Raw genomic sequence first — 19178 nt, 5'->3', positions numbered from 1 at the left:
TTTCAAATGGACACAAAATAGTACCGTTCGTTTGTGCTTTGTTTGTGCTGATTTGTGCCGTAAAAATGTTTGTTTGTGCTGCAACCGTTTTTTAATTATGAACGATTGTTTTACAGGTCATTCAGAGTTCACCCAAGACCCCATTTACTTTCAAATGGACACAAAATAGTTCGTTTGTGCTTCAAAAACTTCCGTTTGTGCTGCTACGGTTTTGTAGCTATTGCACATTTAATTGTTTGTGCTGCTACGGTTTTGTGTACTATCTACGAAACCGTAGCAGCACAAACAAAGGTTTTTGCAGCACAAACGAACGGTACCATTTTGGGTTCATTTGGAGCAGATTCGGGGGTGGGTGAACTCTGGATGACCCATAAAATAATCGTTCATAACTAAAAGACTGATGCAGCACAAACGATTTTTTTACGGCACAAACCAGCACAAACGAAGCACAAACGAAACAAACTATTTTCCTTACATTTTGCGTGGGGGGCAGCTTCACGCAGATAAGATTTTACGGCACAAACGGAACAAACTATTTTCCTTACATTTTGCGTGGGGGGCAGCTTCACGCAGATAAGATTTTACGGCACAAACGGAACAAACTATTTTCCTTGAATTTTGCGTGTGGGGGGGGGCGTTAGCTTCACGCAGGTGCAGTTGGTCGCCCAGCTCCATTTATTTCATGATAGTTGAACCTACTTTTTTATCTTCACCGTGGTTACTACCACTGATAGACCAAAATCAAATCAAAGCAATCATTTCAGTTCATGTTTATTGGAAACAGTCAAAATAAAAACATTTTTCTAAGACATGATTCCGACACATACTGTAGGTTAGTTTAGCTTCTGCACATGACATGCAATAAATAACAAAAGCTCTCTACTGTGTGATCTAATGAACATCTGCTTAGTGTACATTATTGTACAAAGCTAACAGCAGCAGTGTAAAATGATACTTCCTTTGAAAAGCACAAAGGTTAGTGTAGAGTAAAGAATGCACTATCAACTGGCAATACAAAAATAGAACCAAGTAGCATTTATAGTGCTTGGAACGGACAGACAGCAAACACGACAGTACTTTTTTTTTTTTTTTTGTGCATTCCTCTTCATGTGAGCATCAGTCATTACATCTCTTTGTTTTATTTCTGTTGCGACAGAAATAACCTCGCAAAGGCGCCAATGTCTTCAACAAACATATTTGTAATCATGAAATGAGACACCTATAAGAACACACACTATCGGAGTGTGAGGTCTTGCTGGAAAGCACTTCAATTCTTAGTAAAAAGTAGCTGCATGGAAGAAGTGAGTTGGTTTGACCTTTGCCTCGTTATTGAACTCTGGAATTTCTAAAAAAAAGACCCTGAAGAATCAAAACAAAAAGTAGCTGCATGGAAGAAGTTAGGGTTGGTTTGGGTTAGTTAGGTTTAGGGGTAACCCATGGAAGAAGGGACTACTGTCTCATTATTTGACTCTCAGAAATTCACAATAAAAGAACCTCAATAATAAAAATCACCACCCATTTGTTTTTCAATTCAAACATAATAATCAGCAGGAATTTATCTTTGTAAACATGTTACATACGTGACTATTTCAACGTGTTACAAAATGAGCGGCGAGTCTGATTATTGTTGTCGAACGAACGTGCCTTCAGCTACCAGTCCTTAAAGAAGCCCTCCGCCTCCGTCGCCTCTTTAAAAGTCACCGTCAGAGAATTGATGGTCACCTCGGTCATGATCACCTTCCCAGGATGCTTTGATTGAGCGGCTGTTGCCGTGGTAACGTTCTGATTGTAGCAAGCCGCATCGCCGCCCGCTCCCTCCGGACTCGGGTCATTTCTCAGGTATATGTCGGGACTCTCTGGCCCCAACAGCGCCTCCTCCTCTCCCGTGTCACCGTCTGACCTGTTGTCATCGGTAACCGCATCCTCTCCTCCATCTTGGGGCGCCGCGGCACTGTCCTTTGATTGGTCACACGCGACTGTTTCCGCACTTTCGTCTCGCGGCTCTAACCACATTTTGGTGACGTTCTCCTCCATGTCCAACTCTAGATCTTGCCGCTCCAGTATGTGGGGAGGCGAGCTGCATTCGGAATGACCTTGAAGGCAGAGAGTTCAATTAAGGTACTATTTTTCTTGCCTAAAGTGAAGTTGAGCATGACAAAGAGGTCAAAGGTCATTCAACAAACCATATAAGCTGTCTGCCCGTCTCTCCTCTGTGTTGCTTTCGGACTCTTGCTTGTCTTCTTCGCTGGTGTCTTCCCAGTCCTGGCCTTTCTTGCCCCCGACGGCTATGTTGGAGCGGCTCCTCTTGGACGCCAGCTGCTTGCTCCTCCTCCTCCTCACCGAGCGACAGTGCGCGGATCCACGCTCGACATGGTCCACATCGGTGCTCATGGCGCGGGTGAGTGAGAGGCGGAGCCGGGGCTTGTCGGGGGCCTTGTGGGCGCTCCGGAGGTCCATGGCAAAGATGTTCTACAAGGACATAGAAGATTGGAGGACACTAGGTTGGATTCACCATCTGCATACATGAATACATTTATTATTAGTGACACCGCAACTGACTGTTGACACATATCCAACACTTGACATTCATGTAAGCCAGTCAAGACTTGAAATATGAGTTTACCCGCAGGACGAGGCTTCTGGGTCTGAGCCCTTTCTTGCGATAGGCCAGAGCTCTTAGCTTCTGCTGACTGGTAACGTCACCAAAACAGAAAGACAAAGAGATGAGCAAAAGAACAACAATTGGGGAAACAATTTCAAATGAAAATCGATTTGACTCACTTCTCCTCATAGGCCAGGACCAGACGAGGGTCCAAAATGTTGTCCTCCGGCTCCCAAGTGCTGTACCTGCCGAGGGCCACACAAGAAGACATGAACATTGGTCACGCCCGCCCTTCTTCGTATGGAAGAGCAGGTCAGTCATCAAGCTGGATATGAGCGTTAATTTAAAGGGATGATGTCACTGGGTGATGACTCAGTGATTACTCACTTTGGAGGCCATCCTTGCCACTTAAGCAGGTACTCCACATTACCCTGCAGACAAGAGAGAGAGAATGGCAAAAGTGACTTTTTTTTCTATTAGCCTCACAGGAAAAAATGATTTTTTTGGCCTCATGTCATCCCAAATAATCCATTTGGAAAATTCCAGCAAAGGAAAAAAATTCAGTATTTCATTTTATGATGTCTCCATGAATAGTTTTCTTGTTCATTTGAGATTGTTGGTTGTTAATTTAAAAGTGAGTGTAGGACTTCAATGTGCCATGAGGTATGAGTGACCCCATTTTTTTGCTCTGAATTGTGAGTAAAAATTTGAGATCCAAAATCTGTATGGTGGCAGTAAACTCAAAAGCTGCAATTCGGCAGACAGTAAACATCTTCAAATGACATTTATAAAAACGGGCTTCAAGATGTTGAGCGTCACTCCCAGTTAAACTTTTACTACTAAACAAAGAATGATACATTGTGTATTAAAAGCTACCACGCAAAGTCTATTTAGCTTAATGCTAAAAAAACAAAAACGCAAAATGCTATGGACAGGCTAACAAATAGCATCATTCTAGTGGTGTTATGACCACTTCAATTAAACACAAATAGTGGATTAACAAATGTAGACAGATAAAACAAGGTGGCCAATGCAAATGAAGTAAGCGCTCCATCAGCATGCTTTACATGTACTCAACTGTACAAGTGAAAATTCTTACCCTTAAGGGTATAAACAACACATGAAACCCGCAAAAGTACAACGTGTACTTTAGTGCGCAAGGCGATGTCTGCCACTTTAAAGTGTGCAAATGTGGAGAGGCGGGGGGATTATTCTCCTTGTCAAATGGTGTTCTTCTGAGGAATGACGTCAGTGAGCGCCCCCTTTCAGTCTCTCGCGCGCGCTCTCTCGCTCTCTCTCCCCGTAGAGTTGCGCGTGACGTGACGGTGCACGGACACACGAGCGACTCTTCTAGAACCCTACACCGTGCGGGGCTCGGATAGGATAGGTGGGGCCACGGGAACATGTAAACAACGTGCTGTTGCGCAATCTTTACGTCTCTTGTGTAGAACAATTGCAGCCTCGCTGCGTACTACGAATAACACGCAACTTTACGTAAACACAAGACAGTTACCTTTTGGTTTATTATTATTATTATTATTTTTATTTAAGTGCGTATCAATGGAAACAAGCCCTGCATGGGAAGGTAAAAAATGTGTTTTGCTTTTGGTCGGTCACCTTGCACACAGCACAGTGAGTAAAGGTACACACCCCCTTCCCTTCCCTTCTTGTTGTGTACTGTATCTGCGTGGGCTCGTGCACAAACATGCTGCAGCATCGTTGCACGCGACAGCAGCGAGCAAACACTCAACTTCCAGAAATTAAAATAGAGCGCCATCATGACATCATGATGAATCATGACCACCAGAAATAAAACCAAACAGCGTTTATGTACGCCCCACGAACGGAAAAATGGAGTTTGAATGTGTCTTAGTGAGTGAATGGAAAGTGCGTGGCCTAGTTTCTCTTTCACGGACACACCGCACGGTTCTCCGTGGCGGAAAAGCACCCGAAAAATAACTTATGTAAGTTGAGTAGAGTGGATTAAAGTATCGGAGCTCACCTTTCGCACTCTCTTCTTTGTGATGGACTCCACTGCGAACACTTGGTCTCCAATGGATGACAGCTCCATCGCCGCTCAAAACAAGCAGCCTCTGTTTAGGCAGGAAGAAGAAGGAAGGAGCGGAAAAAAGGAGGCTCAAAATGAAATCAAAATGTTCCTTCGGGCTTCTAAAATGCCTCCGATGTTTCTCGATGCACAAAGTGTTCTCCTGGCTCACTTTTTCAAATCTGCGACACATCAACACGGGACGACGCGTTGCTTTAAGTCGCGCGCGCGCTCCCGACGCCATTACGTAGGGCCGAGCCCCCAAGTACGTGGCCGCGCACGCAAGAGAGATAGAGTGCGAGCGAGCGAGCGAGCGAGCGCGCGCTAGAGAGAGACTTCGAGAAGGTCACTGTTCAAATTAAGGAATTTAACTTTTTAAAAATGTCTTAGAAGCTGCATATTGATTGCTAGTTATAGAAAATACCTTGACATTTTTTTTCAAATATCCTTCTTATACTTCTGTGTACAGGTAACATGAATCATCAAGTTTATAGTTTCAAACTACTGTTTACATGACTGTACCCTCTCATTAAGTTTTCTAGCATCAATGGAGGGACTTCTCAGAGTTGTTTAGCCGCTAAAGATCACAATCTGCGGTTGAAAAGAAGCCTCGAGGCACTCACTTGGGTGGAAATGTTCACCTCCCCATCCAAGTTTGATCCAAATATAGAAGTCAAGTGCAAAACAACATAGAAATAACAGTACATCTTAAAAGGTAGCAATATGTCCACAAAGAGGAGAGTTGTGCTTAAAAAGTGTGTTCACTTGGATGTTAAAAGAGCAACTTGAGCTCAACACCTCTTTCTTATCTTGACATGATGAATGAGCGGACGCTTGCTAAGGGCCCAGATAACACATTAGGAAGCTGGATCATTTACAGTAAAACCAAAGCTGTATACGATGCACAAGGTCTACAGTCATGGTCTGCATGCACCTGGAATGCTTGCATCACTTACTGGCACTGGTCGCCATGACAACTGTTTCTACAGCAACCACTGAAAAGCTGGATGATGATGATGATGAGCCAGCAGGAAGAGTTGATAAGCAGCTCGGGGGGGATGAACAGTGATCCATGTTGACCGTGAACTTTGACCTATAAATGAAATGAGATAATATTTAGATGCGTGACGACATCAGGGTCTGCTGTGACGTCTAGAGCAGATGTCAAGCGACGACAATTGCCACAGGAAATGAACCTTTTTCACTTACGCCCTCTCAGCAGAGTGTGATTTGAACTACCCTGAAGGAAAGCATCAGAAACAACTCAAAACAAAAGTGAATGCAGAAGTTGAGTGATAACAATGAGTTATTCGTTCATTACAAATGAAGGATTTGCAACTGAGTCTATTTTAAGTCTGCTCTAATTCTTGTGTCCACCTATAATTGTTCCGTGCTATTGCACAAACACTGAGCGTAGCCAATAACATTTGGAATATCCAGAAAAATACATTTCTGGTGTACTGAGCAAAATAGGACAGGATGCAAAGCACTCATCGGCAAAAAGATTCTACAGAAGTTTTGAAATTAGTTTTGAGGTTTTTTGGGAGGGGGGGGGGGGCAAGCCCGTATTTTGTCAATATTTTAAATGGCATTTTTATTATACATTAGGTTAGGAAGTGTGTTGTCCAATGTGCTCTCCTTCATCATATATAAGTTGTGGTATTGACTTTTATGTGGACTCGGTGACGTGATCACGCTTACGGCGCTTCGAGAGCGTTCCTCCTGCAGGAACATTTACAAGGTAGCGATGTGACACTTCCCGAAAGTCGGTTATTACTGCAATTCGGGAAAAAATATTTAAAAAAAAAACGATATCACATGACTTGTTATCTGCCCGGATACCGACAGTGTGTGTGCGTGCGTGCGTGCGTGCGTGCGCGTGTAGTAGGGAGCGCAAAAACAACACCGCAGGACCATTAGCGCCCACTCGTGATGAGTCACGCGTGACTCACCGAACGTGCCAGTAAGATCCGCGCTACTTACTTCCTTGGAAGATCAACAAAATAAAACACATTAATTGCCCCATACGGGAATCTATGCGTTTCCCGTTAAATCGGGATCGAGCGAGAGGGCAACGGGGGGGTCCCCTGCAGTGAGCTGCACAAACTTTGTGGAGCAACGCCATTATGTGCTTTGTCATTTCTACGTTCAAGTCATAGCAGAAGAAGGCACATTCATTTCCATAGTTCACTTAGTGAATCCGAAATCATTTGCTAAAAAAAAAAAAAAAAAGCATTCGAGATCACACTTAGCTGCTCTTACATACACCAAAAAACTCACTCACGAAAATCTCTTCCTGAATACCCCAAAACATGCAGAAAAAATGTCAAAAACTTGCACATTTTTTTTCCTATTCCCCCAAATACCTACCCAGCCCCAAAACCCATACACTCAAAAATGTACTCACAGCAAAAAGTCTAAACTGAACAGGAAATTAGTAAATAATTCTGTCAAAATTGAATGACTAAAAAAAATTCCATGAATAAAAGACTTGAAAATAAAAAAGCAAGCCGTTTTAACCACGCCCCAAAAATCTGAAATGTTGAAAAACTAATTAAAACAAAATTAACGCTATCTCGCCATGATTTTGTTTTGTCTTTTGACTTATTAAACAAATGTCTTGTAAATGTGCGGTTACAAACAAATCTCCAAATTGACTTTACAGTGTCTTTAAGGTTTCATCAGTATTGCAGCAGAGGATTAAAAGGTCATTTTCCAGTTTACTGAGCCCTCGGTGCTTAGCTGCGAGCTTGCGGTTGAAGACAAATGAGTCACAACGAAACCAAACTTGAGATGAATCATATCAGCGGAAAAGTCCAAGAAATGAAAGCAAACCTCTCAGTAAAGAACAACAGACTATAGAAAAGAATCAAAAGTGTCAAAAGAAAAGCAAACTGCTCTTAGCCGCAAAGTTGAATAAAAAGGCCTCCTTTTTAGATAGATCTCATTTTAATACGGGCATTCTACTAAATGCAAACAATTTGACATGTAGTTTTGACACATATGTGTTCATCTGGTCCAAGTCCCTTAATTTCATTTGACCCCGCCCACTTGGAATAGCTGTCACAAGAGGAGATGACTCAAGCAAGGTGCCGCTGTCAGCGTTGAGGACAAGTGGTGCGCGTGTGCCCCGGAATGCTGCATATGCCGCAGGAACGAGGTTTCTTGGCAGGGGGGGGGTTATCCTCATTTAGTTTCCTTCCCTTCTTCCCTCTCTCTCTGTTGCTATTACACCCGCCATCCTGGGAGCCACCTGACGGAGAGGAAAAGAGGTCAAAACACTGGACGTCAACTGTGGCCAACAACTTGTGAGTCTGCTCAAAACATTTTGATTGTCTTTGAAATGTCTTCTCTTTTTCTGTGCGTGTGTGTCTTACCTTGTGCTTCCATGCGTTCATCAGCCCACTGGAAGAAGTTACACTTTATGTCTCTGGGTCTCCCGCAGGTGTGAAACAGCCGTCCCTTGTTGGGCCCGTCCTTCTGCACAGTGCGCGTCACCGTGGCCAAGTTACAGTTGCACTTTGTATCTCCAGCGCCCCCTCTAGGCCTGCTGCCACCTCCTCCAGCTGTGTTCCGAAACCCCAGCAGTGGCGTTGGTGCCGTTGGTGAAGGTGGCGGCGGAGGCCAATGATTCTGCTGCGCCCCCTGATGCCTAGGCGAATCCGCCCACAGAAAGAAATTACAAGTCCCCGAATGGCACTTGTAGAACTGCCGTCCTTTGTTGGGACTGTCTTTGCGCACGGTCAGCAAGATCGCATCCTGACCGCAGTTACACACAATGACATCATTGCTAGGTGCGCCAATGTTATTGCCCCCTGGTGGTGGACGAGGCGGTGGGGTCCAAGAGGGGGCAGAGGGTGACGCACAAGGCCTTGCATTTGATTCGCGGGGTGGTGCTGGCCTTGGGGGATCCTGTCTTCCCCCCCCACCTCCTCCTCGAAGATATCTAAGGTCCAGCACCTCTCGGAGAGTCTCGTCACATCCACCGATGCAGCCGACAAACTCTAAAGGCATCATGGGGGGAAGACTGCCCCTTCGGAATTTGAACTTTAACCTGAAGGACACAAAGTAGCTGCGATTGGCTGACGACCAGTTCGGTGAGTCTGCGATAAAATGCTTCAGAAAATGGATGGATGGATGCACTTATCTTTTTTTGCTTTTTTAAATGCATGTCTAAAAACAAAAGTTATCCTAACAGCGAGTTGCCATGGTGAAACTACTGGGTGAACTGTAAATTGGCAAAAAAAAAAATCAGTTTTTGTTTAAGCGTTGTGATTGAGCTTTAAGATGTGAAGAGTTGCTGTGGCAACAGATACTGGTGTGAAGGACTCGATCTCAGTGCTTGCCAAATGTGTCCTATATTTGGACTGTGCTCTGGCACTTGGTCGCAGGGTGAACGCCCACTGATGCAAAGAATTTGATCACAACTGAAGTAAGCGAGGCAAAGGTGTGCATCGTTACCCACAATTCACAACTTAATGGTTGTCCAAATGACTTTCATGGAGAGCTATAAATAGTTTCACCTTCAGAGATGGTCGTTCACAATAGACTAAGAATCATTTCCCAGGCTCTCTGCCAGATACGCCGCCGTTTCATACACCTCGCGGTGTTAAAATGCCCCCAAAAAACTGCAAACACCTTTCTCACATTGCTCCAGCGCTAAAAGTCACATCACTCAGCTAATTATAAGTCGTCTAATTGCTCTGATGACATCTCTACTGATGGCAGCCACCTGCTTGTCACTGTGACTCAGCATGCACCTGCGTTCCTTGAACTCTTTGTACCTTCATCCGTTTCAAATACTCACATATGAACAGGCTGCGGCCGGCAGATGGAACAAACGCTGTCGTCTCGACCGACCTCCAGCACCGTGCCAGGAAACCATAGGGCTGTTTTGCAGGCTGGGAAGCCCACACAGGCCAGGTACCTACTACCAAGGTGGGAGAGAAAACATTAGGGATATAAAAAAAAAAAAAAATCGCTTGTTTTTAATGAGCTCCGCGGCATTGATCCTCTCACCAGTTTTCCTCCTTCTTCTTCTTGAGCACCATGTCCTGTCCACAGTGGGGACACTTCCTGATAGGCAGCGAGATCTCCATATCTTTCAGCTCAGTTTCAGGGATCTCCTGAGCAGCACCCAAAAACGGCGACAGAGCTTCATCTAACCTAAGGAGGTATTGAAGTTTACTTCTTGATAGTTTCGCTTACAAGCATCAGCCTACAGTGACTCTGTCATTTTAGCAGCAAGAATGGGCTGTCTAAATATAAACACGGCACTAACTTTTTTGCCTTCCTGACCGACTCGATGAAAACAGTCTTGTATTTCTGGATGTGGTGCTGCAACACGCTGCTTCTGTCCTTCCTTCCTTCTGATACCAGCTTGAGGTCTGCCTCCAATTCTGCCCGTAGGTGTGGTTTTGACATTTCATAGCCCATGGCGTTGTACCCTAAGCAAAGACATGGCAAGAATCATTTCAGTAAAAAATAATATTGTAGCATGAGAGTGTGATTTACCTTCCACAAGTCCCATGCCAAGCTCCCCAGGGAGAAACCTCTGATCAGCTGTCAAGCCCACATACTTGCGACTTTTTATGGTTTCAATGTGCTCTGCGTGTGTCGCGTCGGTGCCTGTTAAAAATTTAACACAAGAGATTTCTTTTTTTAAACTTCAAAACTTTGAAATTCAAAAAAAAATAATAATAATAAGTGGATCAGTGCATTATTATTATATATGTCTATATTGCTCTCAACCATCCATCCATCCATCCATAAGCCAAGGCTCAAAATGTGCATTTGTGATGTACCAATGCCGTGCTTCTCCATCAACGATATGAGGTCAGCTTCAGTGAGCAGCAGCGGCGGACTCGTCTCACCGTCCACCATCTCTATAGCAGACGGCTGGAACTGGGAGCCTTGTTCATATACTGGAATCACCTAAGACACAATTCATTTTGACAGGTAAGATTCCAACCATTGATGTTTGATGCTTGCCCCCTAACACCTTACCTTCGTGCTCCACTTGTCGTAAGGATAAACATCTAGGTAATTCCTCGCGACGATCATGAGGCCTGAAGTGAAAAACCTCTCCTGAGCAATGACTATGTCCACAATGGTCTCATGTCCCAAAGCATCCTGGGATACGCAAGCCAGGAAGTGTCGGACAATGAACTCATACACACGTCCTTCAATTCCCTGAAATGGAAAAAAAATCAACAACAATGGTGGTGAAATAACTTTGTTTGTGTAAAGGAAATGTAGTGTGTCTACCTGTAGCGCGCTTGTGTATTTGGTTGGGTGTATAGGGGGATGGGCTTGGTCGGACTTTTTGCCCTGCCGTGGGTTGGGACCCCCTGGTTGTTCAAGCACCCGCTGAGCAAATGCCCCCCATTCAGGGCTTTGCATCTGCTCCTCCACCAAGGGGCTGAGAGCGAGGGATGCTGGAAAAATGTTGGTTTCCGTGCGAGGGTAGCTGATAAACCTTCACAGAAACAGCCACAATATTTAAAGTCAACTTTCGGCCCAAATCGTAAATGGGTCGCCGAAAAAATACTAGCTCACTCTCACCCTTGTGTGTAAAGTTTCTCTGCAATTCTCATTGTCTCTTTTGCACTGATTCTCAGCTTCCGAGATGCCAGTTTTTCCAATTCCTGATGCGGGGAGGGCAGGAGAAAATGCACATGATCAGGCTCGTGGAAGCGACAGCGGTCGAGGTGAGTGTACTCGCAACTGCTTGACTTTACCACAGTGTCCAAAGGCATCGGTCTCCATTTGCTCTTGGGCTTACTGGTTACTGAGGTGACTGTTGCTATGGGATCCTAGGAAAGAAGTGAAGACGTACACTACAGTATACTCACTTGTAACAGTTTTCTATTCGGCTTCATTACATTGTGCATGTTCCTAAGCCAGTGGAAACCATGGTGTCTTAGTGGTTAGATCAAAATCTGCAATAATCACTAAATCAGACATTTCTATAATTGGGATGACTCTGAACTAGTCTGCATAACATAACTTATAATGGGCTTTAAAAACATTTGGTGTTTTTCTGACCTCTTGTGGAAGGTATTGGCTCAAAGTTGCGATAAATATCTCGGCTCTAATTATTTCATTCATCCGAATCACTATCAGTGGTGTAAGTTACTGTAACAACTTTGTCAAGTATCACTTTATTGTATACTTATGCGTGGGTGTGATTTATTACAGTCCACTTTTAAAAATGAAAACAAGTGCAGGATGGTGTTTATCTTTGGATTACTGTGTGTTCTGCTTAGCTCTGAGTAATTTGGCAAAGAGCGCTTGTACAGTAAGTGCTCTTCTCGCACAGTCATGGATTCCGTTGCTGTCGACTGAGAGTAGACACACTGAATCAACATCATGTGCTTGATTAACCAGTGTACCTCCATGCAAATCTGGTAGAGCACTAGGCAAGCAGTGTGGTTGAATAGCCGAGATCGTTTCCATCCAAATTCCACAGTGTCCTCCTCAACTTTGTGTAGCACTTCAACAGACAAGCGGAGAGACCCAGGTTTTAATTAAACTTCTAGTCCCCTAACCTTACACCAAACCTAAACTGGATTTGCATGCACCTTTAATCTTGTAGAAAGTCTCAGGAATGAAAGCCTGGATGGCTTTGAAACGCTCCACCACGAAACCCAGAGTGGGAAACTGGCAGCTGCCATAAGAGATGAGCTTATTGGCCAGAGTTGGGAAGATCTTCTGGAGGCGAAGGGTCTGGAATCTTGTGAAGGATGCACCTGTTCAGAGAGACGTTCGTAAGGCTACCGACATATCATCTGCGGCATCACAGAATCTTGAAAGCATCTCACAGGGATACCGTGTATGCGCTTCCTCACCTATCCGCAAGTCGAGCTCTTGGCGGACATCAACGGCATCACTGACGTTAACGTCCGGCTCGGCTAGTGTCTCGCAAGCTCTCCGAATGGAGTTGGGGGTGATTTCAGAAAACTTTGCCCGAAACACTTGCAAATAAGGCTTCACTAAAAAAAAAAAAAAAAAAATCTTTTACACCAACTTATTAATGCATATCCACAACTGTACCTTCATTTATTTTAAGATGTTTTGTATTGTTAAACTTTCATTAATCTTACCTGCCTTACAGACATCGATGACTTCAAAGCCAATGTTCTCTCCTTCTCTGTCACAGTCAGTCCAGATAATTAAGGCCTGGCATTGTCTCACCTCCATTTCCAGGGTACGCTGGAACGATAGCAATGGAAGAACATAATAACAGAGGGAAGCTGCAGTCGAAGGCTGGATAACACGTTTCAAAGCAAAGAATGATCTACCTTCTTTTTGTAATTGCTTAGAAAGGTAAGGAGACGTACCTTAATTTGTACCATGCCATCTGGGCAATGCTTCTCGACTTCGGCATCAAATAACAGCACTGGATTGCAACTGTGCCTTTGGAAAGAAAATGTAAATATGAAATCATCTGCTGAATGCAAAGCCACATAGTATCCAAGCTTACCATTTATCATAAGGGGCTTTAAACTGAAGATGTAATAAATGTCCCGAGACTGATGTCATTGCTACCGTCACATTCTAGATGTGAACATAGAGAAACAGGCAATTAGAGGAAGCAAAAGAAACAGGTGTATTATGCATTTCATTGCTTATACATACCTGACCAAAGAGATGATATTCATACTCATAGATCTTGTTAAATTTGGACAGTCCTTCCCGCTAAAAAATAAAATGGAAGGGCGTTACAGTTCTGCAAGTCAAGTAGAAATAAAAACATGGGGGCGCATTGAAGCATAATAAAGACAAACACAGAGGGAAGTTACATTTCCTTGCCATTCCATTTATAACCCTCTTGCGCTGGAGCCCAAGTTTGGAATAGGAACTTCCTGACAGCATCCATACAAAAATGACACTGACAAGTTGGGAAACTAACCCGCATGGACCTGCCATTGGACATAATTTGGGAGATGCCTTTGGCGGCATCATTCTTCTCCGCTACGCAGAGGACCCTCTTGATCCGACCCCTCCGCAACATGTCTAATGTTGCCAATGAATCGTGGGCTGTAGAGTAACACTTCAACTGGATACGTCGCCTTTGTTGTACCTGTCGAAGCAGATGTTTTGTGAGGAGGTTCACGACTTGCATACCTGGTTGCTATTCACATAAAGCCTGCGTTTGTATTAGCATGTTTGCTAGGTAGTCCCGGCACAGACTTTTGAAAACATGTCACCATGTCAACGACTGCATCGACTAAATAAAGTTTCCCGTTGCCAAAATACATTCCCCAACATACTCTTTCTTGATAGTTATCAATAACAAAAGTTCAACTTCACGATATTCGCAAAACGCGCGCCCGCACGTCAAATTCTACCGTATTCTGTCGTAGTGTCGTAAGATCCGAAAAGGGCGTAAATCGTTCGACTGAACCAGCTTTTATGGACACCAGTTTCACGTAGCAAAAATATTGACCTCCATCTGGGTAAAACCGATTGTATATATGACATTATAATATTTACATTGATATCAATTTCAATATGCTATCAATAACGATAGCATAATATGGTTACAAATCAACAGGTTTTGAGCATTTCCTGCGACGGTAACGTTGCACCACGATTTCCGTCCAAGTTGATATGATTTTTAGAGATTTTATTTTGTATAGAGTGTTAAAAACAATGAAATTTCTTCAAATTTATGCTGGTGTGGAATTCTTGCATCGGATTGGTGGTTGAGTCACCTGACACGACTCCCAGCAGCTGGGTAAACATGGCGTCAGTCTCACGGTGTAACAATGATGATGTCGTTCTTGCCCGCTAGCAGCGTGATTGCTGGACGCATCTGTAGATCAAACACGCCAACGTGATGGAAATGAAGACATGAAGAAAAGACGGAGAGAGTCGCGGAATTTCATTACGCTGATGCTTGACTTTGCATGAACGATCTGATCATGGCCGGATGCACGGATTGCTGCTTTTGTTCGTAGGACGCTGACCTGAGTGCATGTCAAGTATTACCATCGAGCATCATATCTGCTGGACTGAAACCCCGATGGCAAAATTGGACCCTGGGACACAGAGTCCACATGATGTTTTTTGGCGGAGCTCTTATGCCAGTGCATGGACGAGGAGACCACGGTGATCAGGTGTGACTTGACATTGTCTATCTTGCATTTGAGTGGTGCTCCCTGCCTGCTTATTCATAATTGATAGATGAGCTGCACAGAGTGGTGTCTCTCATGCCTTGTGCAACAACAGCACTATGATAGGCTCACCTGACGTGGTGGCTTTCACAAAAGAGGATGATGATGATGGTCAGTCCACTCCTGACCCATGGGCTATTCCAGAAGAGTTCTCCATTCCCCTCCACCCTCTGGCTGACTCCAACCCTTGGGCCAAAACCTCGTACGCTAAGTTCACAAAAGACTTCATCCTCATTTCGGAGTTCTCCGAGCAAGTGGGTCCTCAGCCTCTCCTCACCATTCCTGATGACCCCAAAGTCTGTGGCACTTTTGATCTCAACTACTTCTCCCTACGCATCATGTCAGTGGACTACCAGGCCTCTTTCGTGGGGCATCCGCCAGGCAGCGGATACCCTCGGCTCAGTTTTGTGGAGGACTCCAGGGTTGTCCTGGGTGACTCTAAAGAGGGCGCCTTTGCCTATGTCCATCACCTTACACTGTACGACCTGGAGGCGAGGGGCTTTGTGCGTCCCTTCTGCATGGCGTATGTTTCAGCAGATGAGAGGAAGATCATGTTGCAGTTTCAGGAGCTGTCCGGCCGCTTCTCGAAGGCCTCGGAGTGCCTGAAGGCCGGCAACCGCAGAGCCTTCGCCAAAGAACTCCAGAGGAAGCTTCGAGACCTAGAGTAGGTGCCTTCTTGAGTCTGTAGTAGCAATAAATTTCAATTGAAAATTATTGACAGTCTCTTCATAATTGAATTCCTGAAGACAGTTGAGCCAAACTTAATTCCATGCTTTTTCTTTTTTCTTAGGTACACTCACTCTGTTCTCCAGAGGGAGGAGGGCCTGCAGAGAGAGGCGGGGCCTCAGTGCATGTACTCGCCTCATGCTGTGGAAAAGGCCAATGAGCTCGCCAACGTGGAGAAGAGCATTTACGAACACAGAGACCTTCTGAGACAGATCAGCTCGTACCACCGTCGTCCCCGCCGAGACCCTCAGGCTGTTACGTGTCACAAGTGCATGAGCGAGTGCGAAGAGCTCTTCGGCAAGTACGCCGAGCTAGCTAAGTCTTCGAGCTGCGCTGACGCAGGGGAGAAACAAAATGGTCACGCGGGCCAAGTGGACACTGGCGAGGAAGACTACGAGCGTGTTGCACGCAGGCCGTCTTACACGCCGCAGCTGATCAAAGCTAAGTCAGCCAAATGTTTCGACAAGCGCCTCAAGACCCTCCAAGAGCTGTGCGATGACACCTTCTACCTGGCCACCGTGGAGCTCCTGAAGGAGACGGAAAGGAGTTTCCGAGGCGACCTGTGCTACCTGCACACGCGTCGCTTGGACCTAGCCCTCCGCAGAAAGCAGAGCATTATGAACTTTTTGTTTGAGGAGGACCTCTGTGAAGACGACTATGATGACCTGGATGGAAGGGCGACATTACGACCATTTTGTGCTGTGAACCATGCTGTAGACAACTCCAAACTCATCAATCCAGTCGTGCTTGGACAGGAACCTCCGAAGCTTTTGGACCTTGCCTCTGAGACTAGCCATACTGGGGACTTCAAGCTTGAAGACGACCATCTCAAGACTTCCTGTTTCGACCAGGAATCGGAGACCCAGAAGTGCTCTGAGAAACCTACTGGAAACTGTGGCAACCAGGCAAGCCTGAAGCCGGAGGTTCTGGATGCTGAGTCCGACTCGACCCCAGACTGTGACCATAAAACTGATCTGGATGGTGATGCTACTGATGAAGACGGGGAACCCAAGGTTTTGTTGGAGGAACCAAGGAAGGAAGGACGCGAGAAGGACTCTACTTTTGTCCCGATGGATGCCGCATGCTGTATGACTCACGAAGGTTTTCTCGATAATCCGCCCGATGCGGTGCCTCGTCTCACCGCTCACCTGCAGAATGTTCAAATCCTGGTGGTCAACCAGGAGCCCCAGGCCCTACTTCCACTACAGGATGACTATGCTGTAGGATCACCATGCTCAGAAAACCTCACAGCCGGACTCCTAGGAGATGCCGTGTCCCATACATCGGCCGAGGACGGCTCGGATTGTACCACGTGTACATCCACCGGTTCCGATTGGACCGCTTCTCCTGTCGGCAATGGGGGGATGCTGACCTTGCGTCAGAAGAAAAAGGCCGGACAAGGGGCCTTGAGGTTTGTGCGACAGTACCCCTTTGCTATACAGGCTCTGTGGTCTTTGCTGAGCGGCAGGACGCTGGTGGTGCTCGGCGCCGATGAGGCCAGAGTTCGTCGGCTGGTTTCTGCTCTAGCCCTCTTTGTACCTGCTCCAGGGAGGTGTGGAGAGCGAGTCCAGGCGTGGCTGACCTGCCCTTTCAGCCTTACAGACCTGCACAGATGGAAGCTTATTGGATTGCAAAGGTATGTACATTTTAGAAGTAATTATTCACTTTCTAATGGCCACGACAATTGACAAATATTTCTCATCTTGTCTCTCAGAGTGGCATCTCCTGCCGGTTCCAGCATGCTGTACTCATTGTCCCGCTACAGCCGCTATATCTCCATCTTGGACGCCGACCAGAAGACCTTACGCTGTCCACCTTATCATGGCAAACTGCTAGCCAACATGGCTGACCACCGCACCTACGTCCGCCGCGGCTCCACCTACTTCCTTCACGTCCAGAGCACACTGTGTCATCTGGCGGCCAAGGCCTTTCTGTTCACCTTCACCCACCACCTCCACCTGCCTGTCAACACCACAGAGGGGATGGAAGGCGTTCTGGCCCGACGCACCTTCTTCCTCCAGGAGCAGCTTGGCCTGGGAGAGGAGGACAGACAGATAGTGCTCTACCTCAGCTACCTGATCACACAGCACTACCTGCACGCCGCTGATGGCCGCACCGCAGCAGCGCCTTCTTTTAATTTCAACTACACCAGCAGCGTTTTATACAAAATCTGATTATGATTATTTTTCTCTTCAGGGAACCGCTACCCTTTTATTTTTAATGGACTAAAGATGATCCTGATCCTGAGGAGGATCATTTTAATTTCAGATCAAACTGCACTGATTTTTATTGTATTATCTCTGCAGAGCTGTCTCGTGAGTGTGTGTGTGTGTGTGTGTAGGAATCAAGGAAACAGTATTTCCATATTGTTGGGGTTACAATGCAGGATCAGTCCCTTCTCAAACACACACAATACGTGAGTAGTATCTCAGTTTTTTTTTATTGTTGTAAATGATATTCACACTGCTGTTTGTGTCCAGGAATAGCTTGTTTGGTCCGAAACAAACGTGCATTATGCTGATATTGTGTCCATGAAATTTCATTAGCACCATGCAACCTTTGTCCACTAACGTTCCCATTGGCTGTTTCAGCCATATGAAATTGAATCCACGTGATAGTGCATGTCCTGAAAAATAAGCGGTTACACAAATATTCTCCCAACAGCGACAAAAACCTGGTGACGTGATCCGCTGTTGAGCAAAACTTCCAAGTTATTTAACCTTAATGTATTGAATTTCACTGTTGTCTTAAGGTGTGAGTGTTGTGCTGTCAGCATGAGACCGTTTTGTGCCACAGTGAAATATTGTAATGTTTTGGGCTTTATCGTGCGTGAAAGAAAAGTGAGACGGAATGCTCGAGTCTGGATGACTGTTGCGTATTTATAAAGACCCAATTTACTGTTGCCTGATCAGTGGTCTTTGTTGGATGTAATCACAAAACTCATCTGTTGTTTTTATTTAGTCCACAAATCCAATCCACAAATGTATGAAATCAGCCATCTTTTTAATCCATGTCTTTCTGTTGCCGATGATGTGGTGTTGCCATAATTCTGTATCCACTAATAATTCTGTACATGTGACTGCATGGGTTGAAGTATCATGGCGGCATTTCTGTCACATTTACTTTGAACAAAGAAAATTGATCTTTGATGCATTTTTTTTTCTGTCTCAAACACTAATTTCCATTTTGAGAATGTCGAGCAGCGTACATATTTCACTTGCCACTTTTTAACCCCATTTGCTGCATGTGCCCTATTAAACACACTTCTTCAGCTGTTATTGGCACTTCCTTCTCCCTGTAATGCAAAAAGAATGTAATCTAAGCCATACCAGTGTGCTTAACGTGTTAACACTCAGTGTCCTTAAGTTACATCTGCATCATGTCTGTGCACATTGTGTATATTGATTTACAAGCTTTTAAGTCATTTTTGCCACTAAATTATTGAAATCCATTAACATTTTTTGCACTAACGTTTAGGTCACAAAGGAGTTAATTGAGTCATCGAGGACCCTTCTACTGATACTGAACAACTAATTCAACAGACAGCTCATTAAACATGAAGTGCTCCAAGAGACTTGTGTTTGACTTGTTTCCGTGATGACGTACACATGTGCTCGCTTCT

The 19178-nt window shown here is 45.1% G+C and overlaps 3 protein-coding genes across 6 annotated transcripts; 1 reads left to right on the top strand and 2 right to left on the bottom strand.

Annotated features, from left to right (window-relative positions):
* Positions 1-755: 755 nt before the first annotated feature.
* On the bottom strand, positions 756-4912 carry LOC148384592 (uncharacterized). The gene is made up of 6 exons (XM_088358558.1): positions 4605-4912; positions 2990-3033; positions 2782-2847; positions 2624-2690; positions 2184-2469; positions 756-2093 (listed from the first exon to the last, which is right to left on the bottom strand). The coding sequence occupies exons 1-6, from the start codon at positions 4671-4673 to the stop codon at positions 1651-1653; spliced, it is 975 nt and encodes a 324-aa protein (XP_088214684.1). The 5' UTR covers positions 4674-4912; the 3' UTR covers positions 756-1650.
* A 2667-nt stretch (positions 4913-7579) lies between these two features.
* On the bottom strand, positions 7580-14133 carry top3a (DNA topoisomerase III alpha). Of its 2 annotated transcripts, XM_088356823.1 has the most exons (20): positions 14003-14133; positions 13564-13734; positions 13290-13349; positions 13135-13208; positions 12992-13067; positions 12755-12863; positions 12500-12643; positions 12233-12400; positions 12044-12144; positions 11390-11464; positions 11214-11296; positions 10917-11127; positions 10656-10841; positions 10454-10583; positions 10164-10277; positions 9931-10096; positions 9669-9815; positions 9457-9579; positions 8027-8703; positions 7580-7902 (listed from the first exon to the last, which is right to left on the bottom strand). In XM_088356823.1, exons 2-20 carry the CDS (start codon positions 13663-13665, stop codon positions 7748-7750), a joined length of 2901 nt encoding a protein of 966 aa, XP_088212949.1. In that variant the 5' UTR covers positions 13666-13734; positions 14003-14133; the 3' UTR covers positions 7580-7747. The 2 variants fall into 2 exon arrangements, with proteins under 2 accessions (XP_088212949.1, XP_088212948.1); XM_088356822.1 differs by lacking the exon at positions 14003-14133 and having other exon boundaries at positions 13564-13996.
* smcr8a (Smith-Magenis syndrome chromosome region, candidate 8a) lies at positions 14002-19128 on the top strand. 3 transcript variants are annotated; one of them, XM_088356827.1, is made up of 6 exons: positions 14014-14110; positions 14449-14773; positions 14886-15494; positions 15621-16967; positions 17105-17192; positions 17271-17551. In XM_088356827.1, the coding sequence occupies exons 2-6, from the start codon at positions 14748-14750 to the stop codon at positions 17403-17405; spliced, it is 2205 nt and encodes a 734-aa protein (XP_088212953.1). In that variant the 5' UTR covers positions 14014-14110; positions 14449-14747; the 3' UTR covers positions 17406-17551. The 3 variants fall into 3 exon arrangements, with proteins under 3 accessions (XP_088212951.1, XP_088212953.1, XP_088212950.1); XM_088356825.1 differs by having other exon boundaries at positions 14002-14110; positions 14615-14773; positions 15621-17192; positions 17271-19128; XM_088356824.1 differs by having other exon boundaries at positions 14016-14110; positions 15621-17192; positions 17271-19128.
* The last annotated feature ends 50 nt before the right edge of the window (positions 19129-19178 follow it).

Source organism: Syngnathus floridae, chromosome 17 (genome assembly GCF_059516105.1).
Source record: "Syngnathus floridae isolate MCC-2025c chromosome 17, RoL_Sflo_1.0, whole genome shotgun sequence".
NCBI classification, from domain to species: Eukaryota; Metazoa; Chordata; class Actinopteri; order Syngnathiformes; family Syngnathidae; genus Syngnathus; species Syngnathus floridae.
This window is presented reverse-complemented; position numbering and strand designations above follow the sequence as displayed.

Bases quoted from the DNA above. Each gene is read 5' to 3' on its own strand.
- smcr8a (XM_088356825.1), top strand. From the start codon at position 14,748: ATGGACGAGGAGACCACGGTGATCAG. The intron at 15,495-15,620 runs GTAGGTGCCTTC...CTTTTTTCTTAG, and splicing joins AGGAAGCTTCGAGACCTAGA to GTACACTCACTCTGTTCTCC. The intron at 17,193-17,270 runs GTATGTACATTT...CTTGTCTCTCAG, and splicing joins AAGCTTATTGGATTGCAAAG to AGTGGCATCTCCTGCCGGTT.
- LOC148384592 (XM_088358558.1), bottom strand. From the start codon at position 4,673: ATGGAGCTGTCATCCATTGGAGACCAAGTGTTCGCAGTGGAGTCCATC. The intron at 3,034-4,604 runs GTGAGCTCCGAT...TCTTGTCTGCAG, and splicing joins CAAAGAAGAGAGTGCGAAAG to GGTAATGTGGAGTACCTGCT. The intron at 2,470-2,623 runs GTAAACTCATAT...ATGTCCTTGTAG, and splicing joins CCAGAAGCCTCGTCCTGCGG to AACATCTTTGCCATGGACCT.
- top3a (XM_088356822.1), bottom strand. From the start codon at position 13,776: ATGCAAGTCGTGAACCTCCTCACAAAACATCTGCTTCGACAGGTACAA. The intron at 10,584-10,655 runs GTAAGGTGTTAG...ATTGTGTCTTAG, and splicing joins ACGACAAGTGGAGCACGAAG to GTGATTCCAGTATATGAACA. The intron at 10,097-10,163 runs GTAAATCACACT...GTCTTTGCTTAG, and splicing joins TGGCATGGGACTTGTGGAAG to GGTACAACGCCATGGGCTAT.